Source organism: Dermochelys coriacea, chromosome 3 (assembly GCF_009764565.3).
Source record: "Dermochelys coriacea isolate rDerCor1 chromosome 3, rDerCor1.pri.v4, whole genome shotgun sequence".
Classification (NCBI taxonomy): Eukaryota; Metazoa; Chordata; order Testudines; family Dermochelyidae; genus Dermochelys; species Dermochelys coriacea.
In genome coordinates this window covers 37,487,637-37,499,671 of record NC_050070.1, presented here as the reverse complement: position 1 = coordinate 37,499,671, position 12,035 = coordinate 37,487,637, and the positions used below count along the sequence as shown (strand labels likewise).

The following is a 12,035-nucleotide window of genomic DNA, read 5'->3' as shown; positions in this document are numbered from 1 at the left end:
CCATTGATGCTCCTTCAGTTTCAAGGGTTCTTCCCCCCTCTTTCCTCAGCCTGGGGGATGGTAAGCTGCGTCAGGGTCCTCTTCACCCCCGTCCCCATTCCCAGGATTGATGTGAGAGGAGTGGGGAGAACAAACTGACCCAGGAGGAAAAGAGGGGGACAGGATCAGAGATCTGCTTGAGCTGTTGGACTCTTTCTGCACCCTCCACCCAATCTTCCTCTCTTGTGAAAATGGTGTTGAATGCTTCTACTCTCCCTCCCCTCTCCAAAACCTCATTTTGGCTCCTGATGAAAAAGGGGTAAAGCTCTGCCTGCTTCCTGCAGCAGCAATTATTAGCTGCCTTCCCTTTCCCCACCTCTTGCAGAAGATCAGCCAGTCTCCAGCAGATCTAATATTCATATGAGGGCTGGAGTTTCTTGCTTTACCCTGAGATTGGCTCCAAAATGGGTTGAAATCATGTGACTCACAATGAACACTGATGGCCACTGGGCTCCATCTCTTGCCTGTAGCTTCTTCAGTGCAGAGGAGCGGCTCTTGTTACATATGGATGTGGGTGTGGCTGCAGAGACCACAGGTCATCCTCCATCTCAGAAGGTGGTGCTCTGGGATCAGGGAGTTGCGGGCTGTGGTCACTGTTGTGTTGGAATGGTGTTATGTTTCAATAAAGGAATGCAGTTGTTAATGACACGCTTTCCATGCCTTCATAAAGAGAGCACCTGACTCTTAAAGTGCAATGTTAGCTCCTTTCTGTATTTAGGTCAGCTCATCTGTAACTATATTGGCCCTAATTTTTCACTAGCTTTTTGGATTCTTTCCTTTTTGTTTGTCATATGCCCAATTCACTTTAGATATTGTTGTAAATTTTATGCAGTTTCTCAGATCTCAGAAACTACAGTAATTTTAACTAATTCAATTAATAATTTACCAGTTCTAATAAAATTGCCCAGATCTAGTATCTAATAAATACTATATACCTTTTTCATCTAGCCAGGGAGCAGAAATAATTCCATGTATCTATATGTCTAGGGAAGATGAATAGCTAAAATGGCCTTATTTGTATAAGCTACATGGTTAATACTTGTGAATAACAAATACATTAGCAGAAATGACAGGGGTAACAGCTGACTAATGTTGACTTTTGTAATGGATTCTGCTGTAACAGATACAACAGTATTCTTAAGCAAATAGAGCAAACAAACGGGTCATGTTGGGTTGGCTGTCTTTTTTTTTTCAGATCTTTTATCACCTGATCTGCTCAGCATGATTGCCAATATTTCTGGATGTCTGCATTACATGCTGCCACCAAAATGTCAAAATAATTGCCTAGCCAATAAATACCGCCTCATCACTGGTGCGTGCAATAACAGGTATGTAACTTGTGTTGTTTACGACACAGTTCTCTTCCTGTTATTCATAAAGGTATGTTTTTGACACAGAAGAAAATGAAATGGTTACTTAATTTAATGTAGATTAAAAAAACAAGGAAGAAAGAAAAAACACTGTAATATCTCCATGAGAAAAGAAAGAAAACAGTGTTTCCACTATTCAGTTTTTCTCATAGCTGTTCCCTAGCAGATAGACATTCAAAGCTACAGTACGGATTTCTTATACGCAAACCACAAAGTGATGTTAAAATGCTTGTGCATCAGAGCCTTGGTTGGCTGAAGGTTTTGGGACACATTCAAAACATTCAGCTGAACACAGTTTTGGATGAGGGGGAGGTTTCTGGTCATCTTTGTATAATCTGTGCTTTGAGCCTCAGAGCACAATACAGAGATACCAGCCTGCCCCAGAATGGTTTACCCACAGTGAAAAGTTTCCTACATCTGGTGTTCAGTGAAGGGAATGCTGCCTGGCTTCCAGACTGGTCAGCTTTTAAAGGGCCTGGAGCTTTACTGTGTCTGTGGACATAACCAACGTTTGGTTAACCAGACTGTTTGGTGAACTGAATTTCAGTTAAATAGTATTGTATCATATTTTAATACTTTGACAAAAACAAAATGATATATTGACCAGACCTCTGTGAATTTCAAGAGCATAAACTCTTCAACGCATTAAATCCCAGAATTCATATTTGCTAATATCTGGGTCTGCTACAGTGAGACTTTAAAATTGACTTTTCTTCCTGTCAAAGTTTTATTTATAACTACTTCTCCTTAAAGGGCTTATTAACAAGAGCTTGCTTTTTTTTATTGATGAGGCCATTAGAAAAATTATGGCTGTGATTAATTTGCAGCTTTCGCTATTCACGTGGCTCAAAAATAAATGTATTATCATTGCTGCTGGTCCAATTTAGTCTCCACAAACACTGAACTGCTCTTATATCACGACACATTTCCTAACTGCATTTGACTGCTTATTTCTTATGGTAAGAAGAACACAGGTTTTCCAAAGTGCTAACTCAAGTTATCCAGCCAAAAGCTTTTAAATAATGAGAGATTTTACTTCCGAAGAATCACCCTGATTTGATTTGCAATGAAAACAGGGATGGAGGTGTAGAGGTGGGCTCAGGAGAGGTTCCTTAGCTATCACTAGGATTTGGGGGATTTGTGCAAAACTGAAAATTCCAAACAAAGAATTAACCTTGGTTAAAAAAAACCCTGGTTTTATTATGGACTCAGCCAGTTTTGCCACATTGCAAATGATCTTAAATAGTGTTGTGAGGCAAGCTCTCTGATAAGAGTTGTGCAAGAGACCATCCTCAAATGCATCTAAAAGAATCCATACATATAGAATCAAGTGTATTTGTTAACATAAGATCAAATGTGTCAGCTGATCCCACTAGATACCTATAGAATTGTTTAACATCTGAGATAGTACTTAATATTATAGTTGCAACTGATAACTCATTTAGTTTAGACACAATGAGCCTGACTCTCCACTATCTTGAACTTTGTGTAGTCATTTGCACACACACAAAGTGAGTATAAAATGCTACCATTCTTATTTAGTAATGTTTCATAGCCACTTGGCACTAATCAACTACAAAAAAAAATGCCAGGCAGTGGAGAGTAAGACTTTTAATATCATTGGGCCTCATGCAGTGTAAATCAGAGTGGCCCATTGAAATACTTTGAGCTATGTTCATGTATGGCAACTGAGGATCAAGCTAATTGCATTACAATGTAAACAAGCTTCGAAGGTCTCAAAACACAAAAGTTTAAAAAAAAAGTTACTTTTATACAGGTATCTGTAATTTTTCCTAGCTCTACAGTTCATAGAATCATAGGATATCAGGGTTGGAAGGGACCTCAGGAGGTCATCTAGTCCAACCCCCTGCTCAAAGCAGGACCAATCCCCAACTAAAGTTGCCTCTTTTGGGTTGATGATGTATCAGAATCATGTCAGTCCAGTCACCCATTAGTAGAATGTAATTCAGTCTTAAGTCAGTAAGTCAGGGCAGCATTGCATGGGTGTAATTTAAAGTTAATTTCAGTTTGGAACAGCTATTTACTTGTAAAAGGAATGTAGTTAAGATGTACTTAAAAAGCAATCAGCAAATTTCTTTGATTATAGCTGTGCTTTTGATTAATTAATCTTAAATATGTACAGTATGCATATTTGGGGCAAATAGCTTGGTTTATGGACTGTTTAACAAGCAGCATTAAGATAACTTTACTTCACTGTGAAATCCTTCAAGCAAATGCATAACATATTAGGATTAAATGTAGGCTTGTGTGGAGACTATCCACATGGCATCAGCCACTCCCAAATGTAGCATTTCCCACACAAATAGATATTAACAGATTTATTGTCCTTAGCTTTGCTGTCCAAAAGTATGTGATGGGATAACAGCCAAAAGTATGTGCAGACTTATTTTTTAATAAAGAGGGTTTGGAGGAAAGGCATGTCCAAGCAATTATTTAGCTTTGTCTTGGTCCTCAGCTAAGTGGCACTGATCTGAGTACTTTGTATTGTTTTGGGAAATGGAAGGGATTTTGAAGATTAAGGCGTTCCAGTTATGTTAGGGACAGGGAAGGATGGCTTAGTTGTTTATACTTCATGGGGCAGATCTTCAAATGGTATAATACAGTTTAGCTCAATTGATTTTAGTGGAGCTACATCATTTTACACTAGCTGGGAATCTGACTCCTGTTCTGAACTGGACTCCATCGAGCTATGGATTCAAAACATGCCATATTATGTTTAGCCCTTTCCTTTTCCAAAGTAGATACATGAATACTGCACCAGGGAGTTTACCATCTTGAATGAGATCTCATATCCCATGCTTTCCTGAATACTTCAGGTTTCAGAGTAGCAGCCGTGTTAGTCTGTATTCGCAAAAAGAAAAGGAGTACTTGTGGCACCTTAAATTTGTTAGTCTCTAAGGTGCCACAAGTACTCCTTTTCTGAATACTTCAGAGATTCTTTGCACTTTTTATATGAGCAGGGTTTTGCCGAAGCTTTGTTGGCCTGCACCTCCACTTTCCCATTATTCTGCAGTGACTAGTTGGTAGCGGAGAGTGCTGCATTATGGGAAGATGTTATCTCAAGGAAATTATTTTCAAAAGAGAGATTAGAATTTTCAAAGGCAACTGAGAGTTATAAACTCCAGCCAAAGTTAAATTTCAGTTAGGTAAATAATGTAGATAAACTGTTTAGAAAACGGTTCTTTTTGAAAATTATCATAATGTTCCATAATGCTTTTTATTTTTCTAGCTGAAAAGATGTCTTTAACTCCTCTGTATGTGTTGGGGACTGGGTGAATATCTCAGTCACATTTTTATTCTGCTATAATCAATTTGAGTAGATTTTGAACTTTTCACTCAAGTGTAACTCAAACAGGAAATTCAGAATTTCTGTTTCAAATGTTTAAAAATAGCAGCTATGGAATTGTATTGGCAGCTGATGCATGTGGAGTGAAAGGGCTGGGCATTCCAAAATGCATCATTTGCAAATCTGATAAAATAATGTGTTTTCTAGCTCTAAAATCTAGTTATTACAGAAATGAGTTGCCCAGCTAGTTAGGTTATTGTCTTTAACCAACAAAGGAATTTCATTATATAATTCTCATTCTTGCATCCTTATGGCCATTTGTTCAAGTGTCTTTCATGTGAAAACTTAAGTGTAATAACAAAAGATCCATGCTTGCAGCTATTTCTTTGTGCATCTCCCGAGTTGTGTCCCTGACATCTCAGAAAGATATGAAACATAGAGTCCTCCACTACAGTATTATATAGTCATACCACATTAATTCAAATATTTCCTTTCTACATCTTGATACCAAAACCAGGCATCTTTCTCTAAAAAGAAAAAAAAGGCATTCAAAAGATATAAATCCAGGTAATAAACTGCATCTTAAAACTTCAGGTCCCTTCTAAGGCACAACAAAACAAATTTTGAGCTATCCAAAAATGTGTAATGCCAGTATGAGTGAGTGAAAAATCTACACTTGACATAGAAGGAATCATATTTGATTACATCATAGGGGTCTGTGAAACAGTAACCCTCTATTTCAACTGCCTGGGGCTAAATCCTGCTAACTTAATTCCATGGACTTCAGGGGGAGTTTTGCTTGAATAATATAAACTGGATTCATCTCTGGATCTTTTTCACAGAGTCTTTTCTTTCTACATTTTGATCATAAATGGCCTTTTAATGAATTTTTCCAAAGTGCTCAGTTTTGAAACAGCATATACTATTAAAAATAAGTAGAACTATAATATGTGAATGCAGAGAATAGAGCAGGAATCCATAAATATAGAATCAAGTGTATTTGTTAAACTACCCATGCTTGATACACTGTTTAAGATGACATTAATTCCATCTTTACATAATAATAAAAAGCATCTGAAAGGGATTTTACTGCAGTAACATTCTAGTGAGCTGCTAAAATATAAAAGCAATCAGGAGAAAAATCACTGGTTAAGCAGTTAAATTAACATTTCATTATTTTTAATTGAGTGGAATAGCACTATACTATGTGCAGTACTTTATGCAATTTCAATAAAGACAAATAATCTGTAACTAATTTGAATGCTTTAGTAAGGCACATTTCAACCTTCCAGTGTGAATTATTCAGGTTAATTAAGTGTATTACTGTCCAATATAGCTTTGCAAATCGAGCCACTTTGGTATGCTGAAGATCAGTGGAATATTAATAAAATAATTGTTCCCAATTTAGTGTCTCCATAAATGTATGTGTAACACCCTGTAGTTCCACTTTCTGTCTCTGAACATTCCTAGTTCTTTGTGGCTCAGCTTTAGAATATCAGAGTAAACCTAATACGCTTTTAATATTTTATCTCTGCTTTTGAATATTGTGTGTATTTAGCAAGTTATGAAATGTACTAGATTGAGCATCCTAGACACCTACTTAAGTACTGCCTTTTGCTACAGAACTGCACCAACTTACCCATAGTGCCCCAACAATGTGCTTCCACCCTATCCTATCCTACCTCTACAGTGACAGGGAAATTCAATTTCAATGCCTATTTAGTCCCTGGCTTTCAGGGGTGCCAGTTGGGCTGGAGCAGAGGTGTTTACGATCTGGATTGAGAGCGCTAAACTAATTTCTCATGGGCCATTACAGCATCATGAGATGGTCTGACACTGCAAAACATGAATCTGAATTTTAAATATCACAGATTGCGGAGGGAGGGGGGAAAATTAGGGGTTTTTAGTTTAATTCATTGTAAAAATAGGGAATATTTACAGAATTAAGATCCAGAGTCACCAAAAATTCTGAGCATTTGGTTTGGGTCTGTCTGTGCTTCTGACCTGCTTATTTTGAGTTCAGTTGCCAATTTATTGATCCGGACAGTCTCACATCCTTTCTCCAATGTAAAGTATTTTGAATTTAAGTGATAGGTAGATTATGATGGAAGGAGGACTACCTGGGTCCAGTCCAGGCCTCACTGGGGGTTTTGTCATTGACTTCATTGGAGCCAGAATTTCACCTGAGGTTTCTTCACTCCCAGTCATGATCCCTATTCCCTAAGATGATTGCCTCCCTACATCCTCACCAACCCACTGATCATTCCTCTTCCCTCCAGCCTCACTCTTCCCTGCCCTAACACCCAATTCCAAGCTCTAAACAAGAGCACTTGATGAAAGCCAGCAAGAGCTGAAACATTTCTTTCCCTTTTTTTCTAATGAATGAGTACAGTCTCGAAATCCTTATGTGGGCAAAGCATCCATAGATTTTTAAAGGATAGTAGCCTAAGCTAGGAACATAAGTTCAGGCCCTGACATTTTTTTATTTTAGTAAATAAAGACTTTTTAGCCCTTCCTTTGGGGCAAATTGGCTTTGGTATGCCTTGGTGTCTTTTCAGAGATCTTTTAAATAAATAGCTCAGTATCTGGACAGTACCCATGTCTGATGAATATTTTAAAATTAAAACTGTTGGGGAAAAAAACATTTTCTAACCTTTTATTTCCCCAGGGAACATCCTAGATGGGGAGCCTCCAACACTGCTCTGGCTAGATGGCTCCCTCCAGTTTATGAAGATGGAATCAGCCAGCCCAAAGGATGGAATCCCAACTTCTTTAATGGATCTCAACTGCCATTGGTTAGAACACCATGAAATCATTTGAAACACTTGATTTGGGCTACATGCATGCCTGGGACTGTACAATCCCTTTTAAATCAATGAAGTCAAACTGCAGATGAATATGGTTCGTTAGCACTTATGTCGACACAACTTTTCTGAAAAAAAAACAACCCCCTACGTGACATAAGATTTGCCGGTATAAGCGCTCGTGTACACAGCACTATATTGGTGGGAGACACTCTCCTGCGAACGTAGCTACTGCTGCTCGTTGAGCTGGTTTTATTCAGTCGACAGGAGAGCTCTCTCCTATCAGCATAACATGGCTATATGAACAATCTTACAGCTGTGGCACTGTAAGCTTGTAAGTGTGGACTTGGCCTAAATTTTAGAGTGGTGTGTTTTTAATTAAGCATATATTCAGGAGTCCAACTACCTGAGTCCTCTCTTTTTACTCAAACCTTACTTAGGCATGACTTCAGTTGGAGTTTCTTTGAGTAAGGATTTCGGCCATTATTAGATATTTAATTAGTACCTGAAGTATAGGCATGGATTTGACATTTAAGAAAGAAGGCAAAGACTTTGCAATTAAAACTTTAATACATATTCCAATAACTGCATCACAATAGTGCATTCAGCGGTTTATATCACCAGCACTTTGTCTGAAAATAGATTGGTAATGGGCTAGATTGAATAACTACTGAATTGAAATTTACTCTGAGGTACTGCCAAACCAGATTTTTATATAGTGCTTGTTTTATAAAAGTCTGTAATCGAGAACTGTGGAGAGAGTTGGGCCTATAAAGTGGCCAATGGAAAATCCTACTCTATGTACATTTACAATTGTGTGGTCTTTTTAATGAACTTGGTGGTTGAGGTAAACAGAGAGCCATTTATTCTGCAGTTGTGATAAGAACCTTTGAAAAAGAGATCATTAGCTCACTATAAGGAGACTATTATATGCACAGTAGTTACTTAAGGCAGCTTCTGGGTAGCAATATAAATGGGAAATGTACTGCAGGTAAATATATTGTTCATTTTATATAAACCAATACAATTTATTTGCACATTAAGATAACACAATTACACAAATATTACCAACATACCATGATTTCATCTATTATGTAATTCAAACTACTAATGTAAGGAACCACTGCAATATTACTTAATGGATTTTTGCACAGCAAATTGTTATAACACAGCAGAGATGGCAACAGTGAAAGGTCTGAACCAAAACATTTATATCTGAAACTGGATGCAAACTTCCCTATGTTCAGTGGAGAGGGTTGGATCTGGTGTGTCTGGTTCAGGCCCATCTCAAATTGTCAGATTTACCTCTTACAATATTGACTCAGAAACCACAGTCTTTTGTTGTATTCATAGTCTTGTCATTTTACCCTTTCACATATTTAATAATGATGGGAGACAAATTTTAGTGTTAATGTCACTTTCAAGTCCTTTTACAAATTAAATGGCATCATAACTTTAAGCAGTACAGTGTGGGGTTTATAGATGAAAAACTGACATTTGAATGAGAAATTTTACAGTGGATGTTATCAATTGCACATATTTCCAAGTTCATTAAATCTTGTGCTAATGGAGTGAAATACATTTAAAAAAAGCTTGTACTATTGCAAGGAATCTGATCGTACAATCAGCATAATACCAACAAGCTTCCCTCCCCTTTTGTTAAACTACACTTTAAAATACCATGCAATATACGAATATGAAATTAGTGCCATGTTAAAAAAAAAATCTGTGCTGTTTTTCCCCTTAGTTGCAGATTTCAGTTATTTGTGTTCTTTTATCTATTATAAGTTACTCTTTAATAGCAGAACATTCAGAGTAAAGGTAAGGGATAAATATTAGAATTATTGTAAGACAGAATATTAGAAGACAGTGTAGCTCAAAGCCATCTCCATGGTCATTTACAACACATAGTTACAGAGATATGAAAACTTTTGGCAGTAAATTACAGTGAACCACAGATGGCCTCTATGCTCCTGTGAGTAAGTTATTCCCATGTGGGAGACTGGAAATGCCACCAATATGCACTTTCAATGAATTTTCCCCCATTCCTGTGAGTTTCCCACCAATTTGCAATCCTGCAAAACCGCTGGGGTTTTGGGCCACAGACCCCCTGCCATCTGCACAGAGGGTGTGTGCCGCTGTACTGTCTCCCAACCTACGATTTCTGTGCAGTTCTCTAAGCAGCGTGACTCAGCAGGCTGCTGTCCATGAAAGGATCTTTCACAGCTCCAAAGAGAAATCTGAAAGATAATGTTGTCTCAGTTAGTATTAACTTGTGTTGGTTTGCCCTGATTATTTTGGTAGTGTGAAGAGGCAACTATGCCATGTTGAGTAAGCATCCCCTCATGTAAATCTCTCAGAAGGGTTTCTGCAGAGTTGAGATAAGGATCATGTTGAGGAGCTGGCTATCCCCACAGACAGATTCACTGGGTCTTGACTGACTTCTGCCTGGAAATACTGAGTGGAACATTTGGGTCTCTGTTTGGTACCTAAAATGTCGTCTATGTGAATAGCTTGTATGGCACAGAGCAGTGTGAAGCCCCAGTAACTGCATGAATTGGAGGCTGCCCTGCTAACACTGCACCTTTGTTAAAAGAACAGAACAAATAGAATGAAAACTTTTTAGACGTTGTAAAAGAAAACGTGTGATTCAAAAGACTCAGAAAAGAAGCTGATCAGAGATGTCCTACTCGTTTGGTAACTACACAGGAAAACTCAGCTGAAATATCTTTGAACTCGCTTTGTGGTACTGACATCTCAGCTTTTAAACAGGAATATCAACCTGTCGTCTTTTTAAAACAAGCCATTAGAAATACTCCACAACATAAAATATCCTAGCAGAAGTGATAGCTTTTATCACTACTTCCTCTGCTTTTTTAGTGTTTTATCCGTATGTGAAAGATAAATAAATAATAATATTTGGCATCCCAGGTAAATTAGTTCTTTCTTTCCTAGGTTCGTGAAGTGACAAGAAAAATTATTCGTGCATCTAATGAGGCTGTTACGGAAGACAATCTATATTCTGATATCATTATGGTGTGGGGACAATACATAAGTCATGATATTTCATTCACACCTCAGAGCACAAACAGAGCTGCCTTTCTAAGAGGAGTAGAATGCAAGATGACATGTGAAAACCAAAAATCATGTTTTCCAATAAAGGTATGATTTAAAATTTATTTCTTCAAGAAAAGCACTAGTTGGCAAACAGGTAAAGTAGATTGTGAGAGAATGGCAATGGATTTGACAGATCATGCAGAAATAACAAAGCAAAAAAAAATAGAATATTTGCAGTCTGACATAATTATTAATGATGCAGGAAGGCAGATATATAAATAGATTTATATAAAGATAATCCTATATTCATCTCCACATAAATAGGTAGATAAAAGTAGGATATCAAGGATATTTAGTACAAATATAATAATTTTTAGCTGTGGGGTTTATGTTGTAGAGAAGTCTTCTATCAGGCAAGAAAAAATGTTGTTACTATTTTCATATATCAAGGTTTTTGAATTCCAGTGAGGAAAGTAGGAAAATCATCATAAATAATCCTCTTTTTAAACTATCACTTAGCTAAAGTGCAGTAATTTTACCATGGGAAGGCAAGGATATTTCCATTAGCTAATGCAAACTTTTGAAAGGAGATGTATTCTCACTATGTGGCTAAAATGACCTGCAGAGTTTTGCAACTTTTACATACATGGGGTCATTGCTTTTGAGAAGATGGGAAAAGTTGGACTTCAGGAGCTAGTTATTTCCTAGTAGGAAAAGAAATGAGCTGGCATAGATACACGATTCTATACCATGCCTGATGAATTTATAAGTAAGATCATTGTTTCATGCAGATGATAGGTGGCAAACTTGAAATACAGCTTGAAACTCACAAATGTACTGTCATGGACCCTTACAATTCTACATGCTGTCCCGCAAGGATGTTCCCGCTCCCACCACCCTACATTATGAATAACACTGAGTTGTCCCCCCCACACACACCAGAGCTTCAATAAAAAATTTCATGTTCAAACCCTAAAACCTAACTTCAATCGTGTGACTGCTCCTACTCTGAAGGAACTGCTTCCATTCTTGTACAGAGCTTCCTAGTGTTAAACTATGGATTCCCCCAAGACACAAGACTTGGTTATCTATTGCCCTGCACCTTGTGCAGTTTTTTATGCTATTTCAAAGTAACCCACTTTGCATTCATCTTTCATTTGCATAAATGACTGTACACGATGCAGAGCAATGGATGATCAGATCTATAGCCTTCTGAGTAGCAAGTGAGGCTGTTGTGGAGATCATGGAGGGAGTTTCAGACTGTTTAGATGTTGAAAATAAGTTTTAGATTAGTATCCTAACTTTCGGTTTCTTTTCTTGGCTAAACTTATGTCATCTGAACCTTTAAATCTGTTGAGGTTTGCCCATCTCTATTCTTCATTGTTTCTTTGATTCCAATCAAATGACAGTGAATGACATAAAAATATTTTACTCATTCTATTGACTAGTTAGACCTCT

The 12,035-nt window shown here is 37.5% G+C and overlaps 1 protein-coding gene across 1 annotated transcript in view; it reads left to right on the top strand.

The window, feature by feature from the left end:
- TPO (thyroid peroxidase) overlaps positions 1–12,035 on the top strand; it is a 63,339-nt gene that overhangs the window by 15,562 nt on the left and 35,742 nt on the right. The window contains exons 5-7 of the mRNA XM_038396165.2: positions 1,235–1,367; positions 7,385–7,511; positions 10,476–10,682. Of these exons, the coding sequence (XP_038252093.2) occupies positions 1,235–1,367; positions 7,385–7,511; positions 10,476–10,682 (467 nt within the window). The remainder of the gene's footprint in view (positions 1–1,234; positions 1,368–7,384; positions 7,512–10,475; positions 10,683–12,035) is intronic.